This window comes from Gymnogyps californianus, chromosome Z (assembly GCF_018139145.2).
Source record: "Gymnogyps californianus isolate 813 chromosome Z, ASM1813914v2, whole genome shotgun sequence".
Taxonomy (NCBI): Eukaryota; Metazoa; Chordata; class Aves; order Accipitriformes; family Cathartidae; genus Gymnogyps; species Gymnogyps californianus.
The window spans coordinates 80,342,769-80,358,272 of NC_059500.1; the positions used below are offsets into that span (position 1 = coordinate 80,342,769).

The 15,504-nt window shown below is 44.8% G+C and overlaps 1 protein-coding gene across 1 annotated transcript; it reads left to right on the plus strand.

The window, feature by feature from the left end:
• The first annotated feature begins 677 nt into the window (after positions 1–677).
• On the plus strand, positions 678–12,553 carry LOC127027152 (urea transporter 2-like). Its single transcript, XM_050912688.1, has 8 exons — positions 678–843; positions 3,129–3,318; positions 3,807–3,935; positions 6,437–6,629; positions 8,110–8,257; positions 9,759–9,893; positions 10,876–10,925; positions 12,332–12,553. The coding sequence occupies exons 1-8, from the start codon at positions 678–680 to the stop codon at positions 12,551–12,553; spliced, it is 1,233 nt and encodes a 410-aa protein (XP_050768645.1).
• The last annotated feature ends 2,951 nt before the right edge of the window (positions 12,554–15,504 follow it).

Below are 15,504 nucleotides of genomic sequence, written 5' to 3' on the forward strand. Positions count from 1 at the left end.
GTGCTGATTTCTGTGCAATACTTTGATGCTACCCCAGTTTGCCCTTGATGGTCTATCAAAGGCAGCTGTGGAATGAGGAGCATGGAAAGGCCATAGATTTGCTGTGATATATGAAGGCACCAGCTCAAAACATCAAAAGGGATACAGGCTTCAGCCTCTCCTCTAGTATTTCTTGTCTCCTACTGCCTGCTACTGTACTGGCAATTTGCACTGCTTCCCTCCAGCTCGCTGCTAGTCAAACATCAGCTGGCTCCCTCCTTGGTATCGGCAACAGCATGCAGGTACCATTCGGTTACTCGGCAAAGGTTATGTCCCCTGTCCAACCAGCAGCCTGTCACACGCTGCATCAGGAGCCAGAGTGAGGATGGGATGCTGCAGGGCACTTATGTCATGTCCCTCTTTCCCCCTGCAGCTCTGTGCCACAGCTCCACGACAGCAGTGGGTCATTGCTTGGTCCTCATCCCGAACAGGAGACACCAGGGCCCTGGGTAGCAGCACACACCACCCTCAGCAGTGGTTCAGGCAGGTCCTTTCTCCATGAAACATCTCATCTTTGAAAAAGGATATCACCATGGGGCCTTAAAGTACAGCAGAAAGTTGCCAGGGCACAACCCAAAAGGTTTTCTAACACATAGGTTTTGTGATTTACAGTTACCTCTTCTCACCACCCAAAAGAGATGGAGCTTGGAGAGATCGTTGTGGCTGAACGTCCCGGTGAGAGGCAGTTGTACACGGAGCAGAAGCCAAGAGCCCAGGACCTGCTGGGGAGAAGCGGAAATCGGATCCACCAAGTTATCGAGTATCTCACGGGAGAAATGAAAGAATATGGAGAGTGGATGAAAAGTAAGCAGAGGGATGTGTTTGGGGCTCTCTGGCTAGGAAGAGCAAGCTGAGAACATCTATATCGCCAACAGCACTTTCAATGCTGGGCCACGAGACAGGGGCCATTTCACCCCCTGAGGAAGAGCAGAGGTGGCATGGTCCGAGCTCACCGCAAACTTCTGGCCTTTTAAGCCAAATCATTTCATCCTCAGGAAGAGGATCTCACTGCACGCTCTTGCCATTACCATGGCTGCAGGCATAATTCAGCACAGGCGAAAGACATCTTTGACACTTAATCAGTTATGTGTCATTAGCATCACGTTCCTTATAGCGGTGCCCAGAATCACACGTCAGGGCTTGGGATTTAGTCTTGTTTGTAAGTGCTTTGGATCAGCGACTGTCTCCTCGTCCACGTGTGGCCTGACGATGGGGACTCGACTCTTGATTGTGTGGGCAAAGGCTCTTGTATTACCAGCCTTGGGGGAGCAATAAGCACTGTGGCTGTTATGTTGCTATAAAATACAAAGCAAGTACTGATCTCAAAGGTTTACTGTCCAGACAGGAACAATACATGAGCAGATGGTCCACGTTACCCAGAATTACTAGGGATTTGGGACTTTAAGAGGCTATGTAAGACAGTGGGTCCTCTGTCAAGGCTAGATTCGTTAGCAGTACATCTCCAGCAACGGGAGAGAAATAAGAGACAGCCGTGTACATACAGCCAGGCTGTACAGGGGCTGTCGTGGGTGGAGGGTGCGGGCTGAGATGCCTTCAGGCAGGGAGCTCAGCAGGCTGGCAGTGTGGTCCCCAGCCGCAGGGGATCACCTCCTTCTGTTTTCTCTTTACTCTAGTGGTCCATGCTTGGTAGACAGCTTTTCTTACTCAATGTCCTGAAAAGCTGCCCACTCGTTATATTTGACTACTTGTAGTTAATACCTGTGTCTAAAACCAAGAGCATTGCTGACATATTTCATAGCTCAACACCAAATATTAGTGATAATTATTCCAGAAAAGCCTGATTATTTTTCTCTAAGGAACTCATTCCTCCCTGGTTGTAACTGCCTGGCTCTCCAACAATGCACAACCTGAGGGATGCTTGTGAAGCCGTCCCTCAACTTGCACTCCAGCCTCTTGGGAGGGCTCTCCCAGGGATGCTGAAGAGAAGCACAGTGGTACCTGGCCCTTCAGAGATCCTTAAGCTACTCTCATCAGAAAGCAAAACTTAAGCCTTCACTGTAAATACAACACAGGGAGGGAGTTGGGTAGAGGGGAGTTTTTAGGAATAAGTCTTTGCCCAGATTCAAAAAGTAGGCTGGCACTTTGTGCTGTGACTAAATAACAGTCTAAACTAATTGAATTAATTTTAAATATTTAAGATGAAAGCTGCATATACATATTGCATTAACATATTGTACCTGTAAGCAGCCCCTCTTTCTCATTTATTCTCCTTGCATCATGTTTAATAATGCACAGCAGTACATAAATGGTTACACCTTTCCCAGAAACTTGGCAGAAAAACACCTTAAGTCAATTTGCGGTAGAAGCGCCAGCAGCAAAAAGTTCTTACAGTGCTACAAGATCCTCCTCTGCCCATGGAGATCATTAGGAGCACTGTACATAGATGCCTTCAGACAGGCTGCCCTCAGCCCCACACGCATCCCACCTCCCCCCGGCACTCACCTGAGGTACCCGAGCTTGGTGCCTGTTTGCTCTGTCCGGGTTCAATAGTCTTCTGTAAAGAGCAATGGCTCTTTCCCCTGAGTACAGTCCAAGCTATAATAACTATTCTCTTAATGTAGGTTCTTTGATTCCCAAAGTACTTTTCTAGACTTCTTTGACAGTTTGACCCCATCTCCTATAAACAGCACACCTCCATGTTCCAGGTCCCTAAAACAGCAAAAGCATTCCTTTTCATATTTCCCTATCCACATACAAACTAGCTTCAGTCTTTGCCTAAGTCCCTCTCTGCATCTGAACTATACACCAAAAAGGGACTATCTCCTCATTAAATTTATAGCAGAATCTTAAGCAATCCACCATGCAAGAAAGACTATTCTTTGACGACTATAAATAAACCACTTTTTTATTAATCCCTCCATGAACTTTATAGCAGTGCCCAGACCATCTCTATTAGCTTTTCAAGTGCCAGATGCAAAATATGCTCAGACAGCAATAAATCAGAGACCAGTTTTACAGTCCTGTTGATACATCGCCTCCGTTCTGTGGCCAGAAAGCGACTTGTAGAGATGAGCGTACTTTGCTGAAATGATGCCTTATCACCAGCATTTGCATTTGATCTCCTCCAGATAAGCCCCTAATGGTTCAGCTGGTGGACTGGATCTTGCGAGGGACCTCTCAGGTGATGTTTGTCAACAACCCTCTCAGCGGGCTGATCATTTTAGCGGGGCTTTTCATCCAGAGCCCCTGGTGGGTGCTCACGGGCTGTACTGGAACGACTGTGTCGACATTAACTGCGCTGGCCCTCGGTCAGGACAGGTAGGTGGTACCTCACGTCCGGGCACTTAATAAAAATTGATCGTTATGATATCAGAAACCCACTGATGGGTCATAGCCCCACATTTGAGTATGTTAGAGACAGCAAACCAGCTTTCCTTACGGATGGTTTGGAAGCAGTTAGGTGAGGACAGAGCTGTGGTCCAGGAAGACCTGGCCTGTCCCCACCCATAGTTGGCTGTCTTTGTGAGAGCAGACAGTTATCTCTCTCTGATAGCCATTGTCACAACCATGCAGGTCCTTTGGGTCACCAGGAATCCCCTAGATCATCAGCATTCAACAGTCTCCAAACTCTCCCCTTCCACACACCAGTGCAATGCAATATGGCAGCAACCTCACCGCTTTTTCATCCCTCCCCTACAGTCCCTTCACCAGGAGCAGGACACTTATAAATTGCATTTCAGAGGGTCCCTGTGACAGGCCACCTTCAGCACAGCTCGCTACCTTGCAAACGTTTCTTTCCATCACAGATCAGCCATTGCAGCCGGCCTGCACAGCTATAACGGGATCTTGGTGGGACTGCTCATGGCCATCTTCTCCGACAAAGGGGATTACTACTGGTGGCTTCTTCCTCCTGTGGCAGTTATATCAATGGCCTGGTAAGTGTCACTTTTCCTCCTAGGGACAATTCTCAGAGAATGAGGAGTCCTGCTATACACAGCTTAAACACATTGGAACTCCGCTCTGCCCAGTCCCCTACACCAGCAGCTCCAGCCACAGTGGCTCTGGAAAGAGATATTCATTGATGCACAGAGCTTGTGAGGCACCCTGGTAGGAGGTTCAGCGCACAGACAACACTGATTATAGCACACAGACAACACTGATTATAGCACACAGACAAAGCAGCCCCACTTCAACGCTCCGCAAATGGCCCTCACCAGCAGGACGCATTCAGGGTGGATGTCATCGTGCCCAACACCGCAACAGTTCTTCCTCATCCAGGCGCTGAACCGACCCGGTGCTCTCCCTCGGGCTGAATGCAATATTCCCCCTCTCAGATATGCAACCAGTCATGAGCAAAATTAATTCCTCCAAGTAACTCTGAATGCCAGACAATATCCTTTCAGGATCAAATTTACCATTTCTAAATATGGACCCTAACAGCACTGCAGAATCTATTTAACAGCCTTAACTGAAATTAATTCAAGAGTCACATTTTAATCACTGTTAGCGATAAGATGCAAGTCATTATTGCATTTCACTGCTTTTAAGATCAGATTTTTTTCATATTTGATTTCTTTAGTCACTCTCAGCAAAGGTTATTTTGTAACAACCTCTCAAAACCCAGGACATGTTGCAAGAATGTTTAGTTTGTCTTGTCTGCTAGAACTCCTTGAGGCCTTTTCTTCAAAGTTTTCTTCATTCTTTTAGTTCACAAGACTCAAGGGTAGAGCCGAAAGATTTTAAAATTAGACATTTCAGTGATTTTTTCAACTGATACTTTGAATTTCAGCTTTAGAAGTCAGCATTTCTTTAAATGTTTCTTTTTTTTCTGACAAGATGTATAAGTGGCAGAAGCTTTGTATTTCAGCATAGAAATTATGACACCGTTTTCACTGAAGTACTGATTTTTTTTCCTACAGCTACAAGCAAGGAAATCTGTAAACTGCTCTGGGAACCAAATTTGTCATAAAAGAATAGGCTTCATCTGAGGTTATACAGGGAGAACAAAGCATTTTTTCCACTGATAGTATCTACACAACAGGACACAAGATGTTGCTTTTGAAATGCCAAATAGTTTGGGTGGGGTTTGTTTATTAGAACCAGCTTAATGACCTTCTAGGACTCAAATGCAGCTTCTTGAAAAATTTAAGTCTTTAAATTGAATTTTTGTAAACTGCGCGATGTCCACTGCTACTTGGAGGTTGACCATAAGAGGTATTCAGCTCACTTATATCAGAGAAGCTCAGCTGGAAGCAGCAGAACACAGGCCATTTCCATCCAGGACAGGACCTGGCCATTCACTCTCTTCCACAAGCTTTCTGAGCTCCATAAAAAACAGATATTATCTTGCCAAAATGCTCCCACAAAGTCATTCATGCAGGACACCCACTTCAAGTGTAAATAAGGCAGCCTGGAAATGTCCTGAGGAAAGCAGATCTGGCGAAGCTTATATCTGGGGTTCTACAGCCAAGAACTTTGGGAAAAGTCATGGTATCTCAAGGTTTGCATGCTTTTTAGTGTTCAGTCTCTAAATATTTTGAAGGTCACCCCAAATACTTTACGTGCTAAATATACTCAATCATGTTTCTTAATAACTAAGCTCAGTTTTCAGAAAATGCTATATGATTTTGGGTGGTACCTGGGCAGCACACAGTAACATCAATCTCATTGACATAAGCAGGAACATCATCAAGGTCTGGGTCATGCCTGGCACAACACCCTTCACAGCTCTGTTACAGTGGTGACTTCGTCTTACACTCTGTCAGGCTCCACATGTCCTAAGGACTCCTCATTCCCCCAAAATAGTGTCTAACATAGTAAAGGTTTTCCATTTTTCTTAACGGAAGATTTTCCATCCTCTTTGATCACCTTTTCTGCTTTATTTCTCTCTTTTGGACCCATCTTCTGATATCCTTCAAACTATTTAAATTTAAAAAAAAAGCATATTAGGTGCTTTCCAACTCCCTCTTGCCTCCTGAAGACAGCAGCTTTTTTAGACCATCTAGAGTTCTCCACAGTTCTTCATGTGGCATTCCCAAAATTTGCTTTTCTGTTTCTTGTTAGATTTTTCTACCGAATAAGTAGCCAGATTACCTTTCTCCATCCATGCCTAAATGCTGGACTGGACGCATTTCTTCACTGACTCCCTGAGCTCAGCATAGCTAGCAGAGCGCTTGCACGCTAGCCACCTGTCCTGAGAGAAGGGTGTGGAGTTTATACCATCCGTGAATGGATGTGATAGCTGTTGCAAAAAGATGAACAGCATTCTGCAACTATTTGCCTGATGCAGACTAACATATTAAGGTATTTACTACCTGATGTTTCTAAAAGGAATGGCATTGGCTTGCATTTAGCAGAGCTTATGACCAAAGTGGTAGGCTGTTTCACCACTATAATTGTTATGAACAGGTTATACTTGCGTCTCTTCTGTTCTCAGTCCAATCCTGTCCAGTGCTTTGGGATCCATCTTCAGTAAATGGGACCTTCCTGTTTTCACTCTGCCCTTCAATATTGCGGTGACTTTGTACTTGGCAGCCACAGGACACTACAACCCCTTCTTCCCTACAACCCTCATCAAGCCTGTAGCTTCAGTGCCCAATATCACCTGGTCTGCGATCAACGTGCCATTGGTAAGCTTCACACCAACAGGTTTATGATACTTCATTAAAAAGGTGAGCATGAAGGCATTCAGCTCTGGATAACAATTTCACGTGGGTCAGAACGCCTATATGATATGTACAGCCAGTAGCAATTCACAGAAATACATGGCTGGGTTCACTGCGTAGAGGACAGCACCATAAAAGCCCCAGGGACAGTACTGGCTGATCCAGCAGAAAGGCTGATGGAGCCTGAGGGAACAGAGATCCTGAGCCTCTCACTCCACCTAAAGTTGGACTGCCCCAAAACAAGTCTTGAGTGCTGTCAATACAGAAGCACATCTGAATATGCACTCCCGCTGTCCAGATGTGCTTAAAAAAGGACATCAGCCAGACAGTCAGTGACAATATGAAAACACAGAAGAAACATCAGGATCCTGAAGGGACAGAAACTTACTTATACTCAATCCCCTTAGGTCTAGCTGTAGCTCTGGAGGGTCACCTTCCCAAAGCAGCATAAGGGTAACTGATATGCTTCATATAATATAGAATAAACTCAAATCAACCAGGTCCACTGTCCTGGTTTCAGCTGGGATAGAGTTAATTTTCTTCCTAGTAGCTGGTACAGTGCTGTGTTTTGGATTTAGTGTGAGAACAATGTTAATAACACGCTGATGTTTCAGTTGTTGTTAAGTAGCGCTTATCCTAAGTCAAGGATTTTCCAGTTTCCCATGCTGTGCCAGCAAGCAGGTGTGCAAGAAGCTGGGAGGGAGCATGGCCAGGGCAGCTGACCTGAACTAGCTGAAGGGGTATTCCATACCATAGAACGTCATGCTCAGTATATAAACTGGGGGGAGTTGGCCGGGAGGGGCAGATCGCTGCTCAGGCATCGGTCAGCGGGTGGTGAGCAATTGCATTGTGCATCTCTTGTCTTTCCTTAGGTTTTATTTCTCTTTCTTTTTGTTATATTCCTTTTCATTGCAATTATTATTATTATATTTCATTATTATTATTGCTATTATGATATTATATTTTATTTTAGTTATTAAACCGTTCTTATCTCAACCTATGAGTTTTACTTTTTTCCCCCGATTCTCCTCTCCATCCCACTGGGAGCAGGGAGGAGTGAGCGAGCAGCTGCGTGGTGCTTACTTGCTGGCTGGGGCTAAACCACGACACGCACCACAGTATTACTGCCTAGGAAGGTTACCGGTTTTCTCCCTCACTAAAGTCACCCAAAAAACACCCCCCAAAAACTCCAACCCCCCACCACCCCATCCACCATATTACCATCCCAAAAGAAATCAAAGTCCATCTTGGACTGATAAAGTTCAAACCAAACAGTGAACTAACTCTGGTTTGAAGGACATGAGTGCCCACATTTACCCAGCAGTCCAACTCAGAGCCAGGGTTCCTTCCTTTCCTTTTCAACCAATAGCTTGGACAAAATAACTGCTGTGTCCTTCTGAGTACAGAGATACAATAATATGCCCTTTTCTACCGGCTACTGCAGCTCTTACAATCCATCCCAGTTGGCGTTGGTCAAGTGTATGGTTGTGAAAACCCCTGGACCGGAGGCATCATCCTTGTTGCTTTACTTATCTCCTCCCCACTTATTTGTTTACATGCTGCAATTGGATCGACAGTGGGGATGTTTGCAGGTAAGAAATATTTACCAAAGTTATTTTTGTAACTAAGGTATCTTGACCCAAGCCATTATATGACTCTGTCCAGACTTTACAGTTGCATGGGCTTCGATGTACTTGGGACAACACTCTCATTTTTGAAGCTGTCTCTAAATTTGGGAGGTCTTAGTAAAGGTCACACAACATGGTGAAGGCAAGAACAGAAGCAAATTTTCTTTAAGCTTTGAATTTGTTATTAGATTTGTAACCCTCCTGCCATTGGATGTGATGAATCCCATGGAGATGATGAGAAAGAAACCTAGAGAAATAGTTTCAGAACTGATCTCTTGCCACCACAAGTGTTTTAAATTACCACCACAAGCAGATGTCTGCCTCAGAGCTGATCAGTCGATGAAAAGAAACAGACTTTTCTAGGATGCAGTCATTATATCCTGCTGCAGATTTGTAAAAATAGCTAAATGAATGCCACTCAAAATGGCCTGTCTCTCCACTAACCAGACAAACAATCTTAAGTTAAGAGAGATGAATCTGACCCTTGAACTTAGACAAGATGTCACTTATGTGACCGATTGTAACAAAAAAATATGACGGAATAATTGTAGTCTGAGACATCAACCTTGGAAAAGGCACAGTCATCCAACAAGTTCTCTGTGCTCTGAAGCACTTTGTACAAGATGTGAGCTGCCTTGTATTTGTGTTTTTAAACAAAACTATCCACAATTTGTATGGTTAAGAGCATTTAGCAAGTTTTGTACAGGTCTGACATTTAATCTAAAAGAGAAAGGTCAGGGGAAAGTATCTGGGGATAAGCATGGCAATGAAACAGAAGACAAATGAGGACATTATAGCAGGAAATGTATTAATCTTAAGAGTGACATGAAGGCGGCCTGTGCACTACGTATTGCGCTCTCCTTTTTACTGGTACTCCTGAAGGCTATGAGAAATCCTGCAGAAGTACCTGTGAGGTCAGATCTAGAGCAGACCCTCAGCTCCCATCCCAGTGGAGAATTTCCACGGTACTGATGGAGTGACCACCTCTAGTAACTAGACCACATCTAGCAAAGGTCACTAGGAAGAGATGGAAAACTCTGCTTACTCCCACAAAAGACACTCCGCTGTGCCTCTGATATTCAAGATCAGGGTATGTATGAGGTTTAAACAGTACATGTGAGCACAGCTTTCTGCAAGAAGGACACCCAGGTGAGAAGGTCCTCCTACAGTCTGGCTCGATCCTCCATCTGGAGGACTAACTACAACACACTCAGTGCATACGCAGACAGTTTTGCCTGAAAGGAACCTTTGAGACTGAGCCAAATTCCAACTCTAGGGACATTGTCAGAGCTCCAAAATAATGAGCTTCATTTGATTTCATCCTTTTTCTGCATGTGCATGTTATGCAAGCGGTTAAATTTGTCTAGATGTCACTGGGAAGAGACGATGGATTCCCAGCACGTGACGGGTCCTCCTGCAGATACCTCTCATACCTGACCTCACAGCCTTGCCTTTTGTCTTGCAGCACTGAGCATTGCATCACCATTTGACAGCATCTACCTCGGCTTACACAATTACAACTGCGCACTCGCGTGCATTGCAATTGGGGGCATGTTCTATGCCCTGACTTGGCAGACTCATTTGCTGTCACTTGCCTGTGGTATGTATCTTTTACATAAAGGGAAGACAACAATTTATGCAGCCAGGCAGTCCATGAGTAGTACAGGTTTAGAGTCAACCACCGCTCTGCTGCAAAACTAGGTACTAGGCAAGAGCTATTTCTGTGATGGCATCAGCTGAGCTTGGATGTGCGAGCTGCAAGCACAGAGAGAAGGGCCTTTAGGCCCTGATAGCTTAAAAACACCTAGAAAGGGGGAAGTACTGTTTGTGAAAGGAGCACAAGCTATGCCATGAGCAGAGGTTTAACAAATTAGCAACTCAACAGATTCATAGAAGCAGCCTTTTCATAACTATATGTATCATTAGAGGAAGTGTGTCATAGGAAGAGAGCTGTTGCAGAAGGTCAGTTTAAAATCCATCTACCCAAAGACCCCATCTCCAACAGCAGCCAAAACCAGACTCTATGGGAAGAGTTTAAGAACAGTGTAGCATATATAAAATTCCCATGAAGATTCACCCAGCCTCCAACCACTTGCATTTCAGCAGCTTTCTGTCCTGAGCACAGTTTCTGGATTGCTCAGTAGCTTTCCCTTCTTTGACTTTGTCCTTGGGCGCTTTACCTCCTCTGACATCCCGGGGCCAGGAGGCCCGCTGCTAACTGCTTGTGGTTTGAAGCCAAAGGACAGAGACTGGCGGAGAATTTCCGTAATCCCCCACTGCGCACAGGTCAAGTTGTGCCAGCTGATAAACGAAATACCACCATCACCTGCTCTTGACAAAACCCCATTCTTCATTCACCAGCCATCTCTACAGAGCAGATAGAACCAAATGTAGTCCACACAGCCAGATGCAGCATTGGGGCATTTTAACGAATTGTTGAATTCTAACACTAATCCTCACATCAGGTAGTTGGGAGGATACTTCACGGTGCATTTGGACAGTATTATTATTTCTGATAATTTCTTTGGGGAGATGAGCAAGACTTTCCTCACCTTGAGCTGTCTGTGGTCTTCTTTTCTCAGCATTATTTTGTGCTTACTCCGGAGCAGCTCTTGCTAATGCCCTATCTGTGGTAAGTTTGGGGGCGGGTTTTGTGGGATTTTTTGTTTGGTTTTTTTAACTGTATTTTGATTTATGTTATAATGCTAAGGAAATGCCCCAAAATTCTCCATGTCAGTTTTGACAGCATTGAAGAGAGAATGCTGCAGCCAGTGGGAGGTCTTGTGCAAATTCTGTGTCAGCTGAATTGTGCACTTGCAGACTCTATAGCTGATAATAAGATTTCAAAGACGTTTGGAGCATGTTATCCACAGCAGGATTGTGCACGTATATGTGAATTCCAGCAACAGCATATGGTTTGAGATGCAATACTTAGTTGCAGGCAATATTTTTGAACAATTCCCAACGGTCTAAATTGTTACTTGCTTCTTGCAGGGTCTTTCTCCCACTCTACTCACAGATATTATTTAAGTTTGATCTGGATATGAGATCTAAAATGAGGGGGAGACTGTTCTCTTAAATACAAAATCATCATATCGGGATAGATCAAGAAAGAGGTGAAGCCAGAAATGCCAAGCTTTGTTTCTTCTTTAAGATCTGAGAGATTAAAGCAAAACCATATTTTAATAAAATTGATTGAGTAACTTAAAAGAAGAAAAATTTAGAACTAGCAGCTTCATGCATTAAATGTATTCATCTGGCATCCACTCAGTACCGTGTAGGTCCCTGCAGATGGGTTGCTTTGTTAAGTACACCTGCTTTTGGGATGCATCAGAAAAAAAAGGACATCTACTTTTTCTCCTTCTGATCTTGTTTTTGGCAGACCCCAAGTCACGTCAAGAGGAGGGGTCACAGAGCAGGACTGAGGGTTGGATGCAATGCCAGTAACACATGGGCTTTGAGGATGGTGAATATGTGTGAATAATACTCTCAGTACATGACATTTCACAGGACAGTGAGGGTAGAATTTGGCTCATTTATGAGAAAATTTAAATGTCTACGTGTGAGCTGGGTGTCTTGGCTTTCATTACAGTCAGCAGAGCTCTGGAGCCTGATTGAGTTGCTTCAATATTGGTGCCAAGTGCCATTCAGCGCCAACAGCTGCATCTCCAAAAGGACTGAGGTCTCCAATGCAGGATGCTTACGTAGCCCCGTACATTTCAGATAAACTAAATGATACCTCTGTGTGAGCAGCTGAATTGACATTTGGTAGCAGAGGAGCTTCCCAGACCTCCAGTGACCAGCAGGAACCTAGCTCACATGTGCAGCCACCTGCATCTGGGCATCCTGCTCTGGATCTGAACGGGGGATCCTATATGGGGGGTTCAGGAAGACAGGTCCTATGTCACACTATCCTCAGGGAAAGCGCAGGCTCTCCCAGCTTCTCAAATGCCAGAATTTAGCAAGAGGCAGAAGTAAGCAAAGGGAACGTGCAAAAAGAGGTACCAAAATGCACCTGTCTGTCCTTTCCCCTCCCAGCTTGGGCTGCCACTCTGCACCTGGCCTTTTTGCCTCTCTGCAGTTCTCTTTTTGCTGATAAATTCGGACAACCCAGCCATCTACAAAATCCCCCTCTGCAAAGTCACCTACCCAGAAGCCAACCGGATCTACTACCTGAGAATGAAGAGAAGAGCATCAGAGAGCAGGAGAGAAGAGCAGAAACCAAAGGAGCAGAAACACCCTCCAGCGACTCAAAAATAAGCACGGGAGGCACCCCCCTGTGCACCCCCAAAAACCGCCACGCTTACTGATTTCAAATATCCACGACTGTACAGTTTTGGGGCAGTTTTTCAGATGCTAGCCAAGCATACTACAGCCACAAACACCATCTTCGGCAGCGGTTTGGGGATTCAGCATCCCACACTCCAGAGGAAACACGATTTGCCCTTGAGCTAAGCTTTCCAAAAAGGACTCAGGTAACATAATAATGGCTGCCTTATCAATCCACATGCTGTTAACTTGAAAGTCACCTCTTATCAATAATAATTATAAGAATAGGCAGAAGAACATTAAAGCTGACAAGAGGCTGTATTTAATTTCAGACATGTAATTTAACAAAATAAATATGCTGAGAAGGCATTGGTATCTAATAATAATAAATAATGTAAGAACTACGTCAAGAGCTGCACTTCAAATTAAGAACATGTATATTTGAAAGTGGAATAAACAGACTGATCTCTTCCTTTCTTGTGTCCCATCAATGTCTAACCCTCTTAATCCCTCTTAACAGCTACAACATACACAGGTAAATATCCTAACAAAGTGCATACTATTTTTGGTGCCATCTCCTGACTCCTCGTTAAGTGCCAACACAATGAAGGTATGAATATACATGCTTTAATCAGACTAGAAGAGTGACTAGCTAGCGATGATCAAACATTTTTCTTTTCCTTGCATAATTTTCTGTCTTACAAACAGAAGATCTCTCTCCTGCTGAATGCAGGATAGCAGGTCTGAATCCCTACATGCATGCAGTGTAAAATAGGAAGACTTCATGTAAAGAATGAGATAAACATTTACTGCTGGTGGCAGTTACTGCAGTTCTTTCTCTCCCTTTCCTAGGGGAGCCATTCCCTTGCATTAAGCCACGAGCAATGAACAAGTCAAAGGCTCCCCTTGATGTTTGTTGGGTGTCAGACTGGGACCTTCACATGGGTCTTCAGTGTCTCGCCTGTCCCAGAGAAACCTCGTGAGGCATCATCAGAGTTAGTCATGGGAAGCTGAGGACCCTCTTGCTGATGTTCTCCCCGGGGGTTGGTTTCTAACAGGCATAAGGTGCGAGGAGGACACTGCCACTTTATGCCTCCTCCAAGTCCTTACAACAGGGAAAGGCCAATTGCCCTAAAGAGGGCTTTTCTTGCAAACCTTTTCCAAAACCTCTGCAAAACAAGCCTGACAGAGAGGCTTCCTCGTTCTAAAGTCATTTCACATGATCAGTTTAAAATCACAGACCAAAGGTCCTGAAGATTTAAAATCCAAAGAGACTATGCAACCACAAACATTCAGATCAGATGCTGTCCTTTCTGCCTCTTGATGTAGGGCTGTTTTGCAGATTCATTTGAGGGTCTTTGAGCTGGTGAGAGCCCAGCTTTAACCCAGCACTAGGATCTCTTTAAAAAAGGTGAGGTTCTGCTCATGGGACTGTTTGTGCCTTTATAACCAAAAGACCAGCAGCACCAGCAACTGCCAGCCCCTCTAAATGTCCCCTAGAAGCAGCATCCAAGATTGAATTCAGCCTGGGAGACAAAAATATGGTGCCACGTAAGTATGTTCAGATGCTTTTTAAACAGGTTAGGCCATTCCAGGGACTCTGGTAAAATTTAGGTCCTACTTCCTCCCCTCTCTGGGTGACAACAGATTTGAGATTCCACCTGGCAGGACAGCCTCACACATGCAGGTAAGTCCAAATTTCAGTAGCCAAGACAACCCTATCATTGAAAATTTAGGGATCCAGTGAGCTTTGTAGCCGTTATAACCCGGTCCACCCTCAGACCTGAGCACCTGTGTTACACCTCTGTCCCATTTTAGACCTCAGGCTAACCTCTGAACCTGACCTTAAAATGCTCTCCAGGAAAGCACCGAGGGAACAAGCTGGCATTCCCACATGCCACGAGTGTTCTTAGAGATTAATAAAAGACCAAGAATCCCAGCAGTCTGCCTGACATGTTAGCCATGAGACTTTTGTTGGCCCAGGGCAAACTAAGCGGTATGATGTCATGGTTTAACCCCAGCCGGCAGCTAAGCACCACGCAGCCGCTCACTCACTGCCCCCCCACCCCTGGGATGGGGGAGAGAATCAGGAAAAAAACCTCGTGAGTTGAGATAAAGACAGTTTAATAGGACAGAAAGGAATGAAAAACAATGATAATGATAATAATAATATGACAATAGTAATACTAAAAGAATTAAACTATACAAAGCAAGTGGTGCACAATGCAATTGCTCACCACTCGTTGACCGATGCCCAGTTAGCTCCCGAGCCGTGATCCCCCTCCCAGCCAGCTCCCCCAGTTTATATACTGGGCATGATGTCATATGGTATGGAATATCTCTTTGGCCAGTTTGGGTCAGCTGTCCTGGCGGTGTCCCCTCCCAGCTTCTTGTGCCCCTCCAGCCTTCTTGCTGGCTGGGCACGAGAAGCTGAAAAATCCTTGACTTAGTATAAACACTACTTAGCAACAACTAAAAACATCAGAGTGTTATCAACATTATTTTCCTACAAATCCAAAACACAGCACTGTACCAGCTACTAGGAAGAAAATTAACTCTGTCCTAGCCGAAACCAGGACATATGGGACTGACCACAGCTCGATACTTGACCTATCTCTATTAGAGGGAGGAAGATCTGACAGATGTACAACTGCAGCAAGCAGAAAAGCAAACGCACTATAGTGGGCAAAACCTCCCATGCCAACCCCAGCAGCCTCCCGGAGATGCTGAGCTCTGACAAGCAGCAGAAGCCCAGAGGCACAGATGGATTTCTGCAACACAGGAGCAAGGGGTGAAAACCACTCATTTAGGAGAAACAGATTGTTTGCCAAAAACCAACCCGGGACCCAGGCACTGGGCAAAGGCAGTTAAGCCGTTAAGCTATCACAGAGGACTGCTGCAAATGGATCTACTATCTCAGCCAGTGTTAAAGGGTATTTGTG

What these genes read in the sequence shown, in the direction of transcription:
- LOC127027152 (XM_050912688.1), top strand. Translation starts at nt 678, where the DNA reads ATGGAGCTTGGAGAGATCGTTGTGGCTGAACGTCCCGGTGAGAGGCAG. An exon ending in CTGGCCCTCGGTCAGGACAG is followed by an intron (nt 3,319 to 3,806) that starts GTAGGTGGTACC and finishes TTTCCATCACAG; the next exon opens with ATCAGCCATTGCAGCCGGCC. An exon ending in TTGCTAATGCCCTATCTGTG is followed by an intron (nt 10,926 to 12,331) that starts GTAAGTTTGGGG and finishes TTCCCCTCCCAG; the next exon opens with CTTGGGCTGCCACTCTGCAC.